Source organism: Haliotis rufescens, unplaced genomic scaffold (assembly GCF_023055435.1).
Source record: "Haliotis rufescens isolate VD_foot unplaced genomic scaffold, xgHalRufe1.0.p SCAF_27, whole genome shotgun sequence".
Taxonomy (NCBI): domain Eukaryota; kingdom Metazoa; phylum Mollusca; class Gastropoda; order Lepetellida; family Haliotidae; genus Haliotis; species Haliotis rufescens.
Genome location: NW_025963968.1, coordinates 6,635,596 through 6,658,681, shown reverse-complemented (window position 1 = coordinate 6,658,681; position 23,086 = coordinate 6,635,596). Strand labels below are relative to the sequence as shown.

Genomic DNA, 23,086 nt, shown 5'->3' with positions numbered 1-23,086 from the left:
CGCCGACGTTAACACAGCATTGATACAAGACACCATGGGCATATGCTTAGCGTGAAAGAAAAGTCTTAAGACCTTTTGAACTTTTTTTCAGCAAAATAAGTCGCAACTCTGTAATTAAGCAGGAGGGTTGATCACGTCTTTGGGTCTTTCCCTAACGTTCGCTAAGTCACTTCAGGCTTATGTCAACACAGAAAAACATGGGGAAGCCATCTTAGTCTCGGCATCACGTTCATTGGTGACCACAGGGCATGCCAGTATTTACATAACGCGGCCTACTATGATATAAGTCAGTGGTCTCGTATCTACTGCTTTCACTCTCGTACGTAATCACCCCCGACATCTCAGGCCAGTCTTCCACATACTCAGCCACTGAAATCATGCCTACCCAGGCCCTCTAGTCTTCAAGCCCTTTGATGTCAACAGCCTTACTGTGTGCTAGACGCGTCGTCATAATTTTATCTTTTTTTATGTTTGTTCTTAAATATATTTATTCATTATTTTCATTTTTTCCAACTTTTACGCCTGTCTCCTGTCTGGTTGTCTCAGCTTAGCGTCGCCATTGACTGACTAGAACGCATGATGGTTATTATAACGCTGGTGATTGTTCTGGCCCTGTGTGGGGTGAGTGTGTGTAGGGACAGGGAGTATTTCCTGGCAGCGGTGGAGGTGGATTGGGACTACGCACCTACAGGAACCAGTGTCGTCAAGGATGAAGCAGAGTAAGTTTTTGTTTGTCTGTTTGTTTGTTGTTTAACGCCACACTCAGAAATATTCCAGCTATATGACGTCGGTCTGTAAATAATCGAGTCTGGACCAGACAATCCAGTCATTGACACCATGAGCATCGATCCACGCAGTTGGGATACGATGACATGCATCAACCAAGTCAGCAATCCCGTTAGTCGCCTCTTACGACAAGCATGGTCGCCTTTTACGGCAAGCATGGGTTGGTGAAGACCTATGCTTCCCCGAATCTTTACGGTCAGCAGGGTAAGTGAAGGCAATAATGAGCAATATCTTTAGACAGTGAAACCTCGTTAACTCGAACTACGCTTATCTCGAACTACATATTCGACATATGTCCCGACAACTTCGAGTTTCTTTGTTTCATTGTTTATTCGTATTCTGTTATAGGTGTTCTGTTTATTCTAACGACCTTGATTGCGGGAACGTTTTACCTTTCTCCCGTACACCCATCAGGTGGGCAGTATCCATATACCTATCACGAGATGTTATCATCATTGCAAGAATATCAATAGAATTGAAATTGAGACACACATTTTCTCAAAGGTTATGCTGATGAACAATAATGAACTGCCTCAGGGAATTAAAACAAAGTAATGATTTTTATTCAAATGCACGAATATAGCAACTTCTAATCATTGCCTGTACTAGACATAGAGTCTTCTCTGGTTTTATTGAAGTTTGTGCTGCATTCAAGCTGATGACATTCAGGATATATGCCAGAAATTAAAAGGTCACCCATTTTATAATAAATAGTGCTGAGTCCAGTAGTTTTTCAGAGTGGGACGAGGATGAATATAGTATTATTGTTTTGTCACGAACCGCTGAGATCAGGCTTACAACAAAGACTCAAAAAGAGGCTGTTACAAATATCCTCTGATTTGAAAAGCTCACGTTGTCGTTCGCACAGACTTGGGGGCGGCACATTGAAGTACAGAAATATAAGAACAAGTTTAACATATCACCACTCTGTAAATCTAGTGCAACGTCGATTGATCCAATTTCAACATTTTAATGTCTTTCCAATATAGCAGTTCCGTCCCCGACAAAAAAATCTTTCATCAAATCCCAGAAGAGGAAATGACTTAACTTCATAAAAAGTTCATCGTTTAATAAAGCTAAACTCCATGTGATTTCAAGATTATACACGACCTCGTTATAACTGAAAAAACTTTAAATCATGCCAGCAGGGGCGGAGGGGGGGGGGGGGGGGGGGGGGGGTACCGCAAAAGAAGGTTGTACAAGGAGTTACTTGATCCTGACCAATCTCTGTACTTGTTCTGTAAAATGTCGCACACGACTGTTCCTGTCGTCACCATCACGTTGGGCTGTGTCCTGTCAACTTCAAACATTGTTGTTGTTTTTAACGTATATATAAGTTAACGCTTAAAATCGAGATAGGAATTTACGCAGTGCACAATAAGTTATGTCTACTTTCTAATACCATCACATCCAATGATACACCTATGATATATATACATGTTGCTTTACATCGGGTAATAAGATGATACTGGTGTCATCACTGATTTTCAGTGATCCTTTCAATTATTTTTTACTGCTCCTTTGTCTTTAGTACCAAATGGAATCTCTTTCGTGGGATAATCTAAGTTCTTCTCTGGCGTGGGCATTTAATATTATACTGTGCATGAAGTTATTAAACTCTTCAGTCCAGGCAGATTTCTTGTTTTCAACAAATCTTACGATTAATTCCAAATTGCTAAAATTCATGTTATGTTTGCTTGAAAATATTTAACTTCATAGTCCGTTTCTTTGTATTTATGTTAAGATTATATTTCAAGACTTAGCGGTTATCTTGGGACATTAAACTGAATTGCATTTTGGTGCATTACCCAGAAAAAGCCGGAGAAGAGATGATAAACAATATTTCAAATTGTTCTCGACAGATATGATATTGAAAGCGTCATCTAGGAAAGAAAATGATCAGATATGGTTTGTTTGTTTATTTGTTGTTTAACGCCGCACACAACAATATTCCAGCTATATGACGGCGGTCTGTAAATACTCGAATCAGGACCAGACAGTGATTGACATTATGAGCAACGATCCACGCAATTGGAATACGAAGACATGCATACGAAGACATACGAACCCAGTCAGTGAGCCTGACCACCCGCAAGCATAGTCGCATTTTACGGCAAGCATGGGATGCTGAAGAATTATTCTATCCCGGATCTTCACGGGTCGATCAGATATGGAATGACACGTGTATCAAATAATACGATTATTTATGCTCCTGTCTTATGGTTCATTTACCAAAAATATCCGTAAATGAAGAAGTCGAAATGGTCTGGCCTAAAAATGATATCACCTTTGAAAGAGAATGCTCATGATGTACAGTAAACTACGTTTATAACGAACTGAGCGATATAACGAATTTTATTTTAATCCCGACCATTTGTTGTATAAATGCTGTATGTATGCTTATAACGAACTACGGTTATTACGAACTAAAATTAGTGGTCCCTTCGAGTTCGTTATAACCGTAGTTTACTGTATGTTTAAACTTGCACATGTTGATTTACAGGCAATAGTTAGGTCATCCATACTTGACGTCACAAAGGAGAATTTCTATAAAGGAACAAGGAACATGTGCTGTCACTTTGTATGCCACAGTGGAACAAATATATTTCGACTTTGTAACTGAAATCATCGCCTCCAGGAGTCAGAGCACGAGAGATGAAGTGGTGTGGCGGTGGAACTGAATGAACTGATATTTTAAGAATGTAATGAGGAATTTAGCATTAGTATTCAATAGAATGTATTGTGATCTGAGGGGAGGTATGCAGGGGCTATCTTGTTACTACTCATAAACAGAGGCGACATTTTAAAATCAGTTTTCTCAAAATCTCACCAGGAACAGGTATTACTGAGATCAAGGATAAGTACAATGTATCATGCATCTAATAGTTTTATTTATTAATTCCGAGCTCCAGACAGGGCAACACAAAGTAACATCTTTTAACGTCTTTTGGTATAACGCGGCCGGGGATCACACCCTTGACCTTCCGCTCTCGGGGCGAAAACTCTACCACTAGACCACGGAGACGGTCGATTTTCATTAGATGAGAGCTTGATGACTGCCTTCAAAGGAATTGTTAACGGAATGAACACTCATTACAAGTCATGTGAAGTAATACGCTGACACTGTGGTACACTAGTGGTTTCATTCTAGATCGGCCAAAGCATTCATCGAGAAGGGTCCTGACCGTGTCGGCAGCAAGTATCGCAAGGCAGTATACAGTCAGTACACGGACAAGACGTTCACAAAGGAGGTATCCAAACCACTCTGGCTGGGTTTCATCGGGCCGACCTTGAAAGGAGAAGTTGGGGACAAGTTGATCGTCCACTTCAAGAACCTAGCGACAAAGCCCTATTCAGTTCATCCACATGGCGTCAAATATTCCAAGTCGAATGAAGGTAAAGCTTGACATACATTCTCTAAAGCGAAATGCGATATGTTGGGTCAGTTGCAGGCTTTATGAGCGCTTCTTGCTGTTTCGCACTCTGAATAATTGTATGTTCCTGATGTAAGGGTTAAGGGTTTACACGTTTTGAAGGTTCTTGTCCTTGAACTGTTTATGATCTTTGTTTATGATCCTGATTATCTATAAGAACACGACCATATCCTCAATAAAGTGACTTTATGCATTATCATTTAATCCATGCAAGGTCGGAATTCCGAAGCAAGTTAAGCCCCTACTACCTTATATCCCTCTAAGGATCTTGGTGCCTTTCCGATAGGGACACGTGCTATAACCATTGTGGTTGTTGATAAGGGCAAGTACTGGGACGGGTGCCCTCAGAAATAATATATAGAATGCTTGGTAAAGTTTAACATTGACGTATCTATCTCTGAAAGGTTTTGGGGGAATGTGTAGCCTTGCTGTAAACTATTCGCCGTTCTCCTGGATTCGCGTTCCAACAAGAGAATACTATGTGACCCCATTCTTGGCGTTCTATTGTGATAAGGCTGAAACAATGCTAAGTTAATAGCTACGAGAGTAACCTGCTCATATGATCCTGAAAGAGTATTTGAAGTAGAATCAATTGAAAATTGAGAACAATTTACATTTGACTTTAACATACATGTTTTTACCTCACAGAACCCCTAATTGTCCACATGTCGCAAAATAATAATAATAAATACAATACACCTTTTGAGATTATATTTGACAACGCCAATCCGTTGGTGTCTTCTAGGAGCTCTCTACAGTGACGGAACTAAGGATGGAGACAAGATGGATGACACAGTGATCCCTGGTGGAGAGCACACGTACACATGGGAGATAACTGAGGAGTTTGGACCCACACCTGGCGACAAGGCGTGTATCCCCTGGGCCTATCACTCCCACAGTAAGGACGCGGGTAAAGACACAAACAGCGGACTTTTAGGAACGCTGCTCACATGCAAAAAGGGTAAGTGCGTCAGGTGAGCTGTAATCAACTTGAAATGAGTGAGTGAGTATGGTTTTACGCCGCTTTTAGCAAAATTCCAGCAATATCCCGGCGGGGGACACCAGAAATGACAACTTGAAGGCATACATAAACAGATGAAATGTCTCACATGATTCATATAATACACCCTAAGCGAACAATAAGGAAATATTATTTTTGGCAAAAGTGATGTTTGGTATTCTCAAGCCTATGGGATTACAAAATACAAATGTACGCCCCTAATGAAATCTGTTTCGTCGCACAATCAAGTCTGGTTATTCTTATATTTTCAAATTTTCATAACTGAACTGAGGAACGGGTTTTCTGCAAATCTTATTTTAAATTCATTATTTCGAATTTCACACACATTTTCTCTTCCTCTTGGCAAATACGAAATTAGTATTAGTTTTAACTCAGACAAAAAAGGATGAACCCCAAGACAGGATGTAATTCGATGCTAATATTGACGATTGGAATCTTACTTGTCAACACATTAACTACGTTTTACTTTTCATTAAAAATATTTGAACTAGCATTGGTGGTTCATGAAGTCAGAAGGTAGAACGTGGGTATAGATTATGTAACTTAAGCAAACGTCAAGTTACTATAACTTGAACTTCACTTTCTATTAGTTTGTCCATGTTAAAATGTGTAACAGTTCCTGTCATCTCACTGTACACATCGTGGTGGTGTTTAAAATCATACATATGTCGGTAACTAATTATTCTCATTCGTTGTGTTCTGTATATCATTGGATAATGACAATCGATGCTGACACTGACTAAACAACAACAATCGCGGCATCGGTTTTCTTGATAGACAATTTTGAAAAATGGCGCTTGATCCCATTCTTGAATGAATTTGTACATGTCCATGCTCTACAAAGAACCAATTTCGCAAGGATAAGTTAACGAACACATAGTGTCCCGCCGTGATGTTGCTGGATCTTGCTAATACGTTGCAGAACCAAGCTCACTCACTCACTCACTCACTCACTCACTCACTCACTCACTCACTCTACATGCCGTCGAAGATTAATTTATTTAAGAAGCTATTTGAACGTTCCTGCATATACCAAACATAAATGTGAAGACGTTCGCAACTAAATCTCGCAATAGCACATATTCTTGAATTGGGCGAGGTATGGACGTGTTCAGTATTTAGGGTTTAATCAACAGGTGCCCTGGACGAGGATGGTAATCGAAAGGATGTGGACAAGGAATTTGTCGCTGTGTTGAAGATCTTTGACGAGAACCAGAGCTGGTATCTGGACTATAACATGAACACCTGTGAGGACCCCGCGTGTTGTGTGGACCTTGTGAAGGGCAAGGATGATGGGTTTGCGGAGAGCAACCGAATGCATGCACTAAATGGCTACGTGTTCGGTAATGGTCCCAAGTTCGAAGCTTGTTCCGGAGACAAGGTTGTTTGGTACGTCATCGGCATGGGCAGTGAGGATGACGTGCACAGCTTCATGGTGGACGGGGAAAGTATGACGTACGAAGACCACAGGTGAGAGTACGCCATTGACCCTACTTCTGGATCTGTTTCTTAATGTATATGTATCTAAATTTCTGCTCGGATTGGCAACGTCAAAACAAGGTAATTTGGACCAGATATATATACCAAGTTTTCAAAGAGCTGTTTGATCAAGGTTACAGAATTCAAGGCCTCAGTAAAGCTTTCAAAAGGTTTTGTGGTAGACATGTGGAGGACATTTCCGAATATGAGACAATTTTGACATGTTCCCGTGTGTTCTTTCAGTTGAACAATTGACTTGCCTTTGCATGTGTTTGTGACGGATGCCACTGGTGGGGCTGGATACGTTCACAATTTCGAGAACACCTGGTATCATCACTATTTAATAGTGATTCATAAACACATGTTCATGATATAGTCGGAATCGTACAAGAGACTCTGCTTTTTGCCGAGATTTCTTATGAATAAGGAAAGGGTTTTGTCGCTTTTAATAACATAACAAACGAATATATTTTCAACATCCCGCTTAACGTGACACTGTATTTTGTAATTTCAGAGTACTGTCGGTGGATGTGTTCCCGTCCAAATTTGTGTCAGCAGAAATGGTGGCAAGTCATCAAGGCTGGAAGCTTGTGTACTGCAAAGCAAACGACCACTTTGACGGTGAGACAGAAAGTCTGTTCAAATGATTCCAAACTATTAAGTGCTTTATGAGTGAGCGAGTGCGTTAAGTTTAACGCGGCTTGTACACGGAGTGAAATGTTATTGTCTAGCAATTACATTATTACAATGTCAGTCATCACTGAGGAACAGATCCAAGGTGTATCAGCACCGTATCCGTGCTCGTGGGTTTCACCGAAGTGGTAAACGTCTGAGACCTGCATCACTTCGGGCTTTCCTTCCACATTAAGCTGACACGCCGTGATATGACTGGAATACTGTTAAAAGCTGTGTTAAACCCAACTCACTCACTGTGGAACATACGGGATGTCCTATCAATGTCCTTGTTCCATTCCATCAGCTCACAGTGGACCGGTATACTTTGTTGTTTGTTAATTTTGTTTTGGTCTGGGTTGTTTTGCTTTTTGTTTGCTTTTATCTTTGTATTTCAGGGGTGTTCAAAGGACTGATTGAATGCTTGGTAAAATCATGAATATATTTATAGGCTTTTAAAGTGACTCATTTCGATAACCAAGTAAGAAGGGTAACATATTCACTAAGAAAACTAGATGCCTAACTAATGAAAACTGTTCCTTGTCCAGAGGGAATGCAAGGGTTCTTCAACGCGAAGAAGTGTGCGGACAAGCCGGAGCCTCTGATTGAGGAAGGTAATGTCCGCAAAGTGTTTCTGATGATCCACGAACATCTGTGGGACTACCTGCCGTCAGGAGTGGACAAACTCACGGAGAAAGCGCTATTGGATGACAGGTACCCTAGATGTAATTCAGAAGGGACGAGAACGAGCTCTGACAGGGTTTCTATAAGGTCTGGGTGATTGCGAAGTTCCACCATATTACCATAGCGTCATTCGACAAATTCGTAAAACTCACCTGTGGGCATTTATCCACTAATGTATTGGACCCGTGAAGGTCCGGGGTAGAATAGGTCTTCAGAAACCCAGGCTTGCCGTAAAACGCGACTATGCTTGTCGTAAGAGGCGACTAACGGGGTCGGGTGGTCGGACACGCTGTCTTTGTTGATGCACGCTATCGTATCCCAACTGCGTGGATCGATGCTCATGATGTCAATCAATGGCTTGACTAGTCCAGACTCGATTATTTACAGACCGCCGTCATATAGCTTGAACATTGCTGAGTGCGGTGTTAAACAACGAACAAACAAACAAAACAAACGCTAATGTATTGTAAGTAGCCAGTGTTGAAGGGCTACTTTGCACTATGGCTCAAGGTATATATATTATGGACGTCTAGGGTCATAAAGTGAGTCGTTTTGAATGCATAATTTTGCATTTTTCGAAGGATTGTTTCTCGCCTTTTGGGTTCATTTTGCATTACAGTAAACAAGTTTATAACGAACACGCTTATAACGAACTGACGGATATAACGAACCTATTTTTTAGCCCAGGTCATTTGCTGTATATATGCTTATAACGAACTACGGTTGTTACGAACTAAAATTAGTGGTCCCTTTGAGTTCGTTATAACCGTAGTTTACGGTATTTCTTTACTTGCATTATTTGCAGCCCAGAATCTCAATACTTCATCGGCAAGTCCACCGCTATCGGCAGCCAATACATGAAGGCGCGGTTTGTTCAGTATGAGGACAAGGAGTTTCAGAAGGTGAAACGTAAAGGCGTGGACGACTTCCATCTGGGGATCCTTGGCCCCATCATCAGGGTCGAGGTTGGGGAGACTCTCGAGGTCACACTGTGGAACAACGCCACACGACCTTTCTCATTCTACGCTCAGGGCCTCATACAGTATGGACAGGCAGAGAAGGATGGTGCGTATTGACATCCGTTCCACACCATCACAGTCAGTTACACCATCTACACAGTAAGTAACAGTAAGGGTTGACAAAACATTTGTTGTGCATTCTATAACTGTCTATGTCTACTGTCTAGATTCTGTGCAGTCCATCACGACTGGGGGACAGGACTACCGTATGTACCGGTTCTACGTACCTGAGACAGCTGCCCCGACAGACAAAGACACTGCGTGTGTCACCTTCATGTACCAGTCGGCCGTGGATCCGGTCAAGGACATCAACTCAGGTCTTCTCGGCCCGCTGCTGGTCTGTAAGCGGGGTTCTCTGGATGATGAGGGCAAGCAGGTTGGTTTATACATTTATCACGTTGAATTACGATTCCCGAATCGCAAATATTTTATTCCTGATTCAGCATGTGTGAAACTACCTTCTACAATTATATTTCAGAAAGGCGTGGACAAGGATCGGGCGTTGTTCTTTGGCGTGTTTGACGAGAACAAATCCTGGTACCTGGACAAGAACATCGAGAAGTTCACCATAGCCTCCAAGATCGACAAGAAAGATCCAAAGTTCGTGGAATCCAACAGAATGAGAGGTAAGCAAGCAGCATTCAGTAAAATGCCAATGGGAATATATGGTAAGCTAAAATAAAAAAGTCAGTATCTCGAACCAAAATGTTTGAAGAAATCGTGAAATAAGTGAGATTTCGGGATGTAATAAATTAAATCATATTTGTGATAATTGAATCAATGTTTATTAATTATTTTCCCAATCATATTGAACTGTCATTCAGTGTGGGAGGTAACACTTATACTGAAGCGACTATGCTTCTAGTAAGAGGCGACTAACGGGTCGGGTGGTCAGACTCCCATACTTGGTTGATGCATTTCATTGTATTCCAAATGCGTGGATCGATTCTCATGATGTCAATCACAGGATTGTCTGATCCAGACTCGATTATTTACAGACCGCCGTCATATAGCTGGAATATTGTTGAGTGCGGCGTAAAACAACAAACAAACAAACAACTTATCTAAATACTCCAGGTGTGAACGGTCGGGCGTTCGGTAACCTGGGCGGCATGGAGTTGTGTCGGGCGGAGCAGATCTCTTGGCATCTGTTCTGTGTGGGGGACCAGACCGACGTCCACTCCATCTACTTCCACGGCATGGACTTCGACGTGGACGGCAGTGTGAAGGACACAGTGGAGTTGGTGCCGGGCAAATCGCTGTCGTTCGTCACACTCATGTCTCACATAGGTGAGTCAAACACCACGGTCAGACGGGATGTCACATGAGTCAGAAAATATCATGGCGTCTACTTTTGTCTCACTTGCATGTCATTCCTTATCATTTTGACATGTCATACCAAATACATAAAGCTGAATAAAGCCGTCTCAATTTTTTCGTCAAGTCATAAAAAGATTTGAATGTGTCTCATGTAACATTTCATATAGCAAATAAATGTCCGTTGACGACGTACACAAATAGAAACAAATTGGTTTTACGTCCCTGTTATTACATGAAAGACCCGTGAAGATCCGGGTTAGAATTGGTCTTAAGAGGCGACTGACGGGATCGGGTTGTCAGGCTTTTTAACTTTGTTTATGCGTGACATCGTTGCGTAGATCGATGGTCATAATGTCAATCACTGGAACAGCCGGTCCAGACTCAATTATTTACAGGACCCGTGAAGATCCGGGGTAGAATAGGTCTTCAGCAACCCATGCTTGCCGTAAAAGGCGACTATGCTTGTCGTAAAAGGCGATTAACGGGATCGAGTGGTCAGGCTCGCTGACTTGGTTGTTGCATGTCATCGATCCCAATTGCGCAGATCGATGCTCATGATATCAATCACTGGATTAGACAGCCGTCATATAGCTTGAATATTGCTGAGTGCGGCGTTAAACAACAAACCAAACAAAAAACAATTATTCACAGAGCAGCGTCATAAACAGTAAATGACCATGTAGCCGCTTCTCTTCAGGTAACTGGGGTATCTTCGACCGCAACACGGATCACTTCAAGGCAGGGCTCAGCATGTTGTACGAGGTGAAGAACTGCGACTACCTCCACCCCGCCCTCCTGTCCTACACACACCTCCCCAACCCCCCGAAACGCCAGTACTACATCGCTGCCATGGAAACAGAGTGGGAATATGCGCCTTCCAAGAAGTCGGTTGTCGATGATAGCGAATTGACAGATCCGAAGAGGTTAGGAAAATATTTGACGAATTCAAATATTATTTAGGAAAAAACCTAAACAGACTAAACGAAATGCAAGTTTATTTAAACCATGGTCAGGACATAACATATTTTTCTATTTTAGAATGAATGTAGTTCTTGTTTCTTATTGTGTGACTAAGCAAAGCTCATTGGCTGAATCTATAGAATATAATGTGAAATGCTCCTTTTTCTTCTTTTTTTTAATACTTTTTTTATTTATTTTTTTATTTGCAAATAGAAAAAAATGTGTAAAGCTTATTTCGGACTTTTGGATTCTAATTTGTCTGCAATGCTGCTAACACGGGGATATTATTTAAAGCCCATCCCTTCACTCAATCACTCTTCAAGACATCCACACACACACAGTCATCTACTGAATAACTCACTGATCCACTCACTAATCCAACCATCCAGTAACTGATCCACCCACCAAATACCCACCTCACTGATCCACTCACTAATCCAACCATCCAGTAACTGATCCACCCACCAAATACCCACCTCACTGATCCACTCACTAATCCAACAATCCAACAACTGATCAACCCACCAAATACCCACCTCACTGATCCAACCATCCAGTAACTGATCCACCCACCAAATACCCACTCATACACTTACTCTACAATGTTCACTCTGGTACTGATTATCTATTGTTTGATGATAATGTGGAACCTATGACAATCCATAATAGTTCTTGTAGTCCTGTGTGGATGGGTAGCCTAATGGTGAATCCGTTCGCTCGTCACGTCAAAACCCGGGTTCGATCCCCACATAGGTACAAATTGTTGCTGGAAATTGCTTTAAGCGGCGTAAAAATGTAATCTCACATCTAGTCATGGCAACATTTATTGACTGTTCTGTTTGTTTTCCAGCAAGTCCTACGCATTCGCACTCAACGATAACAAACACGTGGGCACCAAGTACCGTAAAGCTGTGTTTAAGGAGTTCCGGGACTCCGCCTTCAGTGTTCCCAAACACAAAGACGCCGGGGACGAATACCTTGGATTCCTTGGCCCCGTCGTCAGGGCAGAAGTAGGCGATGTCGTGGAGATAGTGTTTAAGAACATGGCGTCACGGACGTATTCCCTACATGCTCATCTGGTCAACACAGACAAAGCGAACGAAGGAAGCTTGTACTCCGACCGGACGGACACGAAAACTGACGACGGGGTGCCCCCTGGCGGATTCCATGTGTATCGATGGGAGATAACCAAGGGCCCTGGCTCAAAAGACCCGGCTTGCATATCATCGATGTATTACTCCGCGCACAACCAGGTGAAAGACGCTTACTCCGGGCTGATCGGTCCGCTGATCATCTGTAGAAAAGGTGTTCTTGGCAAGAAGAGGGTTAGGAAAGATGTTGATAAAGAATTCATTTTACTCTTTTCAATCATGGACGAAAATCAAAGCTGGTATCTTGAATGGAATCAGAAGAAGTTTGCAACAGACCAGAAGAACCACGAAGATGCAGAATTTGTAGAAAGCAATAAGATGCATATGATAAATGGGTTTGTATATCAGTCACTTCCGGGTTTGACGATGAACAAAGGGGACACGGTGGCCTGGCACATCCTCGGCTTCGGAGGGACACAGGACATCCACACCGTGCACTTCCACGGCCAGACCCTGCTCCAGCGGTCAGGGGGGGTGCACAGTACTGACGTCATCACCGTGTTCCCCGAGGTGGGGGTATCAGCGATAATGAAGGCTACCAACCCCGGCAAGTGGTTCCTGCATTGTCACGTCAACGACCACATAGACGCCGGCATGGACACGACGTATACCATCTTGGATGTGGAGAAAACAAAAGAAGAGTCGAAATAAATGTTTCAAGGTCGTTTCATTCGAAATGCTTCAGTGTCATTTGACACATAGAAGGGGAAGTTTATTTAAATATAATACCTAGTTTGTTATACCCTTGCTCTTTTCTCAAAAGTAACACCCTAACTTGACCTGCTCATTGATGCCAAGGCCACATTTGAAACGAGAATCCTGATAGTATTATTTATGCTGAAGTTCATTTTTCCGCTTTTAGTATTGTTCACGCAAATGATTATAAGATTTGTATATTTATTGCTATTTATTGCTTGAAATTATATACGAGATGTGCAGAGACATACGCTCGATATTGAAGTGCCAAGTTGTAGAAAGGTCAGAGTGTTTCTTATAAATGTGTGACTGTCATGATAGTTATCTGCTTATTTGATAAACATTACAATGGGTAGTTATTAGAAGTCATCTAACATGACTATACCATTAATACAATATTTCAGAAAGGATATCAGAACTGCTTGAAAAGTCGGTAAGCACAAAGACCATATTGTTTATGTTTTGTATTATTTCGTTAAAAATGTAAAGTACCGCTGAGATAGTTTCCCTTGTGAATTAACTGTATACATCTACATTAAACTACGTTTATAACGAACACGCTTATAAAGAACTGACTGATATAACGAACTTATTTTTTAGTCCCGACCATTAGTTGTATATATGCTGGATATATACTTATAACGAACAACGGTTATTGCGAACTAATATTAGTGGTCCCTTTGAGTTCGTTATAACCGTAGTTTACTGTACAACCAACGTGTGTCCAGGAATATATGTTGAGGGTTCCAATACTGTCGACTGAACTTTTCCTGTCCTTTTGGTAAAGGTAATTCTGCACTGGAAAAAGGAATACGTTCTACAATAGGTCAGCACAATCAATGATGATGATGATGATGATGATGATGATGATACGCAGTTGTGAGACAAACACAACAATGAGTTGTCGTTGTCTGATCACTGATGTTGCGGTTAATGTTTAATCCACCTGAGCTTGTGCCGAGTGATGTATAGCACCTCCAATGTAGCACCTACAATGTAGCAACCCCAAGTAAAAGTACAGAGGATCAGCCGAACAAGGCTCGGCTCGTAATTGGCGTATCGGGACCGTGTGCACAATTACGTGATTACTTCCAGACACTCTGGCTCCAGATACTGACCTTGTCTCGCGAGACCTCTGTGTGTGCTGTGTGTTTCTAAATGTCTTACCTTTCTGGTGAAATGGCAAACCACTAAATATCTCAGCTTGTGGTAAAACATGTACGTGTGTTGTATACAAAACATTCAAAAAAAAATTAAAATTAATCACTTATAATGTTTGTACTGAAAACTTCACCATCTAATAGCGGTTATTGAGTAAAATCGAAAAATGACTTAATCACGTATGATGTTTAATGAGACATTTACTTAAAGAAATGTCTATGTTGGTGATGTCACGTGTATAGTCTGCACTTCCTCGTTGTGTCTTTGATGGCATTACTAAGCTGACAGGAGAGAACTGTGAAACTTTGTGCTTGAATACTTTATTTCTCTACGACTTTTCAGACTACTCATTGCATCGACTAGGTCGACGATTGTTTTCAAGTTCAGCGCCGCCCCCAGCAATATTCCAGCTATATGACGGCAGTCTGTAAATAATCGACTCAGGACCAGACAATCAGGTGATTGGTATTGCAAGCAACGATCCATGCCCTCGGCGTACGATGACAGGCTATCAACCATGTCAGCGAGCCACCCAATACAACAAGTTCTTACGACCAGCATAGGTTACTAGGGACATGGGATGAAGTCCAAGATGTGATCTGAAGTGTCGTGGAGAAATAATATATTCATCAGCCGTAAAGTGTCATGCTTCCATTCCGACTTGTGTCTCACATTTCTTTGATGTCAATGACCTGTGTATATAGTGTCTGGTACCCGTATTGAGGACGGGTGGCTCCACCGATTGGTTCAAACTGGGTCTGTCTATCTACCCCAAAGATGTTTTGTAATAATTAAATCGCATATAAATAGCTAACGAGGGGGAAAGAGGGGTCATATTTCCATCTCCAGCAGTTAGACAGTACTTTCACTGGTTTGTAAGAGTTGTTCAATATGGGCAGAGACCCGTGAAGATTCCGAGGTAGAATTGGTCTTCAGCAACCCATGCTTGCCGTAAAAGGCGTCTTGCTTGTCGTAAAAGGCGTCTAACGGGATCGGGTGGTCAGGCTCGCTGACTTGGTTGATGCATGTCATCGATCCCAATTACGTTGATCGATGCTCATGATGTCAATCACTGGATTGTCTGATCCAGACTCGATTATCTACAGACAGCCGTCATATAGCTGGAATATTGCTGACAACAACAACAAAAACAATATGGGCAGACAACAGGTAGCCGGTGTGTAGAATGTCCGCATAGCATGGTATACCGTGGTTCTATTCCAATAATGAGTGTAAATTGCTAAAACAATGTTGTCATCCTCGCCGTATTGCTGGCGACAAACCATACTCCCTCTTCTTCACATGGGTACACCATGTGCCAAGACATCGCTGAAGGTCTCCATTGTGTATATTACAAAATTAAACAATGCTGTTAGTTTGGGCGGTTTCTGATGCTCACATATCAACGTATGAGGTTGATAACTACTGTATACTGAATGATAATTAAGTTTTGTCGATTACGATTCTGTGTCGTAATGATGGTGTGACGTCAATTATTCTATGCTAACGGACCACCATGTGCTATCCAGCTGTGTTGTTCATAATATTGTTCTCATGCATGCAGAGGTTATGATATATGGCGTTTCAAGTCTTGGTGCTGGATGATCCGCGTCTGATAGAGTTACCAGTCGATGATGTGTATAAACCACCAAGTGATCAAGGAACTTTTCTGTTTAATATCACTACCCATAGCTATTTGTAAATATATATAGAAGTTGAACTTTTTGTTTGTTTTTTGTTTTGTTTTTTTGTTGTTGTTTTTTTTTGGTAGATAATATAATTATATTAGTCAACATGATGCCATAACCAATCTGAAATCATCCCGCTTTAATATTGCTGATGCGGCCTAATGCAATATTTGCTCACTTATTCACTCACTAACACTCTTGTGTATTGGAACCAGGGTTGGACTAGCACCCCCGCACCATTAAACAGGTCGTGGGTAGCGACTCAGTTACATCGGCATGACAGACTCTTGGCGTCGTACCCTGATGGCGTGGCTCGTTCAGACACTGGGTTCTCTCGTCCAGCCTCGATTATTGACAAGCACCCGAGATATAGCTGGGATTGTACGGACTGTTACACGACATCCATACATTCATTCACTCACTCACTCACACACTGCATAACAACTGTCAGTTACGTTTACAAAATACATACCCATATTACCCATGGGGGTAATAAAATAGAGTGTTAAATTTGCATCTGTGTTTTTAATATTCTCAGTAATAATATGATGTCACATTGCTTCATTCTTGGTAACAGTACGATGTGACATCATACATTGTTCATGACGTCACACTACTATTACGTCATCTGAACACATTGAAGTCTCTCTGTGTTGATATTGTTTTCGATATTCTTCATTCTATTTTGCTACCTTAAATATCAATATGGAATACCTTCCACTAAACTTAATAAGTTCAGATTATCAATCCCTCACTAAAGAATGCTGGAAATCCCTCGTCAAAGGGACATCATTCAATGACTCGGGTCAGATAATCCACAGTTCCGTGTAGTTCGTTGGCTTATCTCTAAGTATGCACCTGCATCATCAGTATGGGAGCAACGAACCCAAGACTCCATGTTAACTTCTTCCTGTCCTGCCTTTCCCGGAACACTCGTCGTTAGGGAAGTTCAAGGTCATATTCAAGGTCAAGGTCTTATTCAAGGTCAAGTCCTTGGAAAACACGATCGCTCGTGCAAGTACACAACTATTGTCAGCCACACCCATCGGACTTGTTTCATCCATGACGCGTGGCCGACAAGCGAGGAACTACTGAAATGTACTGAGAAGATCCATGATGATCCGAGCGAGGAGAAAAGCCGAGGCAAACAGTATACACCGGAAGGATTGGGACGTTTTATTCATGACGGAAGTACAGAAAATGATGTAGAGCCATAGCTAAAATAACGGTAGCATCGTGTCATCCCTTGACGCACCCCGAGGACCATTCTGCAACACAAGACGCAAGTACAGTGATGCAGCATGTATATACATAGACCAATACGTAAACTACATCACCATAACAGAATTCCAGTTATATCGCGGCGTGTCAGCTTAATGTGGGAGGAAAGCCCGAAGAGATGCAGGTCTCAGACGTTTACCACTTCGGTGAAACCCACGAACACGGGTATGGTGCTGAAAAACCTAGAAACATAATCGGGGTGAACCGGGATTCGAACCCACAATTATAGGTTTCTGGCGTGCCCAAAGGACGCAACTCTGCACAGCGAATCGCGGCGCCTTAGACGACTGGGCCACCTGTGCCCCCAACAGAGCAAGACACACGTTCTTGTATGCTGTATGTACATGCATACTAGACATATCTTTGTCGGTACATACCTGGTAGATACATTGAAGTGTTTTACATACCCTGATTAGCGATATGTCATCAACATTGAGACGGGGGATGGTTTTACGAATTATGGCCATGTAAGGAAACAAACCCGGATCTTCATCGTTAATGGCTAACGACGTAACCATTAGGCTACTAAACTACACATATGTATGTAATTCATCAGGCGTCAGCTGGACACGTAACCAATATAGCTCACCTGGTCCTAAGCCGTGTGGTGTGTGGCTGGTGGTTGGAAGTCGCGTCACCTTCTGCCGAAGTAGATGTGGACAAGGTCGTCGACACACTTGAATTCATTCGCCGTGAAGTGGCCATTTCGGTCCGAATCACAAAGATCATATATCTGGTAGAACGCTAGGTTCAGGAAAGACGACCTCTTTTGTTGCGGATGCATCCTGTGAAAGAGGAAGAGAACGTTGGATCCCCCAAATAACAAAGTAGGAAATATACAGCTAGTCAACCTCAATAATCCAGACAGATGGCCATTAAAGGTTCATCTATAGGAAAAAAAACACGCCGTCGGGGTGAAGTTACCATAAGGTTCAGGCAGCCATGTGAGTGAGTGAGTGATTGAGTGAGTGAGTGAATGAGTGAGTGAGTGAGTGAGTGAGTGAGTGAGTGAGTGAATGAGTGAGTGAGTGAGTGAGTGAGTGAGTGAGTGAGTGAGTGAATGAGTGAATGAGTGAGTGAGTGAGTTTGGTTTTACGCTGCTTTCAATAGTACTTCAGTTATATCACGGCGAGTCAGTCTAATGTGGGAGAAAGTCTCGAAGTGATGCAGGTAAGTGAGATGTTCCAAGATAGCCATTCATTTCAATAAGTATTCCGCAGAATCTGGACCCCTTTAAACCCTTTCTGGCGTTGTCGTTCTAGAATTAGATGTTTCTCCTGTAAGACTGAAGTCTCCGAGTTTTACCACAAGCTCAGTAGCTTTATCAACCAAGCTACAACAGTTTCTTTTGGCCAAGACATTAAAACTGTCCTCTACTGTGTTGCCAAATGAACATATTACTTAATGGGGTTTTCTTTACGCATAAGCAACAAAATCTCTGCACTTCAATTCAATTCAAAACTAACATATTGTGTTTAGTTTCAACACAATCAGAAAAAAGTCTATAGTGTCACTTAATTTTCCGATCCATCACTTTATGGTTTGTTTACAGTCATGACATAATTACTACTGTGCGAGGTCAGGCAACAAACGCTTGCTTTTTTATGCAAATTGTGAGAGTGACAGGTGCGACCGGAAATGCTTACCCTTTTCGCGAACACTTGATTCCATCACTGATTTTCAGTGATCCATTCATATCATTTTCACCGCCATTTTGCCTGTATTACTGAAACTATATTTTTTGTTATTAAGCTAAAGACATCCTCCATCTCAAACCTCAACAGATATCCCGTCTGCCAATGAAGATTTACTGAAGCATGAGGCACTTTGTAAGTATCCAGTCAGCTTGTTCAACTGTTTAACTCTTAATGTATCTGGCTTCTTTTTTCTGTAGGGGTGGTCGGGTAGCCTGGTGGTTAAAGCGCTCGCTCGTCACGCCGAAGACCCGGGTTCGATTCCCGACATGGGTACAATATGTGAAGCCCATTTCTGGTGTCCCCCGCCGTGATATTGCTGGAATATTGCTAAAAACGGCGTAAAACCATACTCACTCACTCACTCACACTCACTCTTTTTCTGTATACCATTTGTTATTTCTACTGTACATCTGGCTTCCTCCAAGTTTTTGTGTGCAACTTGTTACCCTGCTGTTGCTGATGTTAATTGCCTGCCTACCACTACGAAACATGACCATGTACGTCTTGTTACATCGTTGTGGTCATTCCAGCTTAATAACGATGTATGAATCTTCATCCAAACGTAGTTGCATACAATAAACCAGTAATGGTTTTTCATGAAGCTGTATGTTTTCATAATTTACTAACCAACTTCTAGAATGCCAAACAGTTATCAGCAGTTGATCAACTAACTGTATATAAAATTACAGTAAACTACTTTTATACGAACACGCTTATAACGAACTGACTGATATATCGAACATTTTTTTTATTCCCGGCCATTTGTTGTGTATATGCTGTATATGTGCTTATAACGAACTACGGTTATTACGAACTAAACTTAGTGGTCCTTTTGAGTTCGTTATAACCGTAGTTTACTATATGCCACAATCAGATGAGAAGATTCAACTCGGTCAGGATCTGAGGTTGTTTGGTGTATTAATGTTATAATGAGTGAAGCTAGAACGGCTTGAAATAGCTTTTAATTTAATTATACTGTATTTATTGTTGAATGTTATATTTCAGTCGCTGTGATAACCTATTTATTTAACGCAGGTCAGAACGTCGGTAAAACATCTGGTAGAGTAAATATAAATGCTATTGTTTTGTATGTGTTCTTCAAACTAGACAAGTTAATGTTGAGACGATAAGGATATGTCATTTCTCTACTCCCCAGTCGTAAAGAGATGCTCTCGACCCTTCCGGAAATGTCAGCCATGACAGGAAGTGGGCCTCGAAAGGGCCTCATCTATTTTTATATAGAAACAGGAGACGGCAGTTCTCCTTCACATACTAAATCAGTTCACATGACACTATTTGCTGAAGTGAATGAGATTGCCAAACATTTTACTGCCAAACGAGAAAGTAACTTTCGTTCCAGAAATAACATAATGGACTCTTGTATGTAAAGTTAGACCTCCTGGATCTAATACAATAGATGTAGATATAAGACTCTAAACTCTAGATTTTCAATCTCACAATGACATGTCAAAGAACGCACTGGATAACGCCGGTGTGAGAGTTTGTGTAAGTATCACCATCCTAAAGCTAGAACTTACCATGAGGATATGCCAAGTGAATAAGATAATATACTCTGGAAACAGGAAGGTATAACGTTGAAAAGACTGGAGTAAGAATGGCGTAAAATATGTTGAATTCTCATGCATGGCGTCATCACGATTACACAATCGAATTAAACAATGTATCACAAACAGAACCGAAGTCTATTGCACAGTCCCTCAACGATATTATTTACTACCATATGCAATCCGGTTTACTACAATATACAAACCGGTTTACTACCATATACAAACCGGTCTACTACCACTATGCAATCTGCTTAGCTACCATACGCGATCCGTTTCACTACGACATAGAAGCAGTTTACTGCCATATATAATCCGGTTTACCACCATTTGCAATCCGGTTTACTACCCTATACAAGCAGTTAACTACCACATATAATCCGGTTTACTACCATATGCAACTCGGTTTACTGCCATATACAAACCGGTTTACTACCATAACCGGTGTGCTATCCGTTTTTTTACCCTATACAAGCCTGTTAACTACCATATATAATCCGGTTTACGTGTGTATTAATCTTTATATTCATCAAATTACATATTGGTATATTCATTTACAAATCCACTAACGTAGTCATACTGAGTTTCATTTCCACGTGTTTGTGGTGAGAGGTGAGATTGGATGTTCATAATGTGTTACCTGGTAGATTGTATGTCAATGAGCCCCGTCAGCGTGGATATTTCGGCCACCGTGATATACATGTAGATCATATATTGCCGATTGCGGTGTAATACAACATTAACACACTGAAAAATCACCCTTGTTGTCAGAGTAAGTGAGTGAGTATGATTTTCCACCCTTTTTGAATTATTAGAAATATCGTGGTTGGGGACACCAGAAATGGGTTTCACACATTGTACCTCTTTGAGGAATCGAACAAAGGCCTCCGGCCTATCGCGCGAACATTTTAACCACTAGGCTTCCGTCCGATGCAGACCAACCATTCCTCCACACAGACACCCCATCAACCCTGTCGGTACCTATGACGAGGTTTTCAGTATATCTATAAGTGTTATCATTTGTAAAGTAATAATTACATGTCTATGTCACTCCAAACATTTCTTCAAATGGAAATATACACACAAAATAAGAGATACAAATCCTGGTGTATTTCGAAATTTACCCTACTCGCTGTCGCTATAAAATCCTGCCCCACCGTTGGCACCGTCAAAAACACACGCAAAGGCAAGTAAATTATTCACATGAAAAAAATGGGAACATATGAAACTAGATAGAATAGGGAATGGCATCTGATATCCTGTCACTGATGTGTCACATTTGGAAGGGTCCGCCACATGTCTACCATAAATCGTTTTGAAAGCTTCGCTGAGACCTTGAATGCTGTAACCTTGATCAACAACTTCTGAGCAAGAGTCATATGACGCACTTTGAAGTGATGGTAGAAAGAGTGTGCTTGAGTGTATGTCAGACGTTTGAAATGTAGACACTAAGGGCTGGTGCTGCTTGAATATTGCTCAACTTAAAGGGAAAGTTGACTGTTGGAAAGTTGAAGTAATCCCTCTTGTCATATAGCCTTGTGGAGAGCGTTTTGTTAATCTGATTCTTTATGCAAATATCTGAATATGAAATAGATGAGGCGGTGTCACTGATCTCCTTTATTGGACCAGAAAATGCAGTGACACGCTGGCGCATTTACAGATTTTGTTGAAGCTAAATCAAGCGACACATAATGATAGACATGTCGTCCTAATTTTTCTTAATGATTATAAGCAATTATCAACATTGCCGTTGTTTACAACTAATCAAACGTTCAGGAAAATAAAGCGACAAAAAAAATTCTATATCCAGTAGAAATCTCTGCATAAAGATGAGTCAATTGTACGATTCTGACTATATCACGCGCATGTGTTTATGAATCACTTTAAAATAGAAATAATACCACGTGTTCGCGAAAAGGTCAAAATAAAGAATTGCATCGGACATAATTTTTGTCACTGATGCGTCAAATGTGGACATTCCTCCACATGTCTACCAAAAAACGTTTCATTTAACTTGTCTATTGTGTAAAACATCATCTTTTCCCTGATGATGTATTTTTCCATAATGAAGCTGATTATTAAGCAACTATATGCTTATGCCAAAGGTCAGCTATGTCCTCAACATGTTCAAGTTGCAACCAAATTGCGACAAGTTATCTCAACGTCGCCACTCACTGATGAAACACACCATACACCCTCCACGCATGCACACAAATCTGTTTCGACAACCGACTATTTCCACCAAGTTTCTATAATTTGAAATATTAGTTACCTCTATTTTCGAATTAGGTGTAAATTATCAATTAATCACATCAAAATACAAAAAAAGCATCAATTTGTTCACCGCACACTCCGTCATACCTCCCCGCGTTGGGAAACTATCAAGTCTGAGATAATTTGATGAGTAATATATGAGATATAAACGTGCACCCGAACGTGGGGTTGCAAGACATATAGTGAAAAGTCACGGCT

The 23,086-nt window shown here is 41.3% G+C and overlaps 1 protein-coding gene and 1 long non-coding RNA gene across 2 annotated transcripts in view; one reads left to right on the top strand and one right to left on the bottom strand.

Annotated features, from left to right (window-relative positions):
• Window positions 1–406: 406 nt before the first annotated feature.
• LOC124115924 (hephaestin-like protein) lies at window positions 407–15,377 on the top strand. Its single transcript, XM_046477090.2, has 12 exons — window positions 407–719; window positions 3,938–4,182; window positions 4,966–5,181; window positions 6,378–6,711; window positions 7,235–7,341; window positions 7,941–8,106; window positions 8,882–9,141; window positions 9,263–9,471; window positions 9,574–9,721; window positions 10,173–10,385; window positions 11,113–11,338; window positions 12,226–15,377. Exons 1-12 carry the CDS (start codon window positions 577–579, stop codon window positions 13,175–13,177), a joined length of 3,219 nt encoding a protein of 1,072 aa, XP_046333046.2. The 5' UTR covers window positions 407–576; the 3' UTR covers window positions 13,178–15,377.
• Window positions 15,378–17,232: 1,855 nt separating this feature from the next.
• The window catches only part of LOC124115930, a 30,915-nt gene continuing 25,061 nt past the window's right edge, over window positions 17,233–23,086 (bottom strand). The window contains exons 3-4 of the long non-coding RNA XR_006858047.2: window positions 17,942–18,137; window positions 17,233–17,339 (exon numbers count right to left, since the gene is read on the bottom strand). This is a non-coding gene — a long non-coding RNA (uncharacterized LOC124115930). The remainder of the gene's footprint in view (window positions 17,340–17,941; window positions 18,138–23,086) is intronic.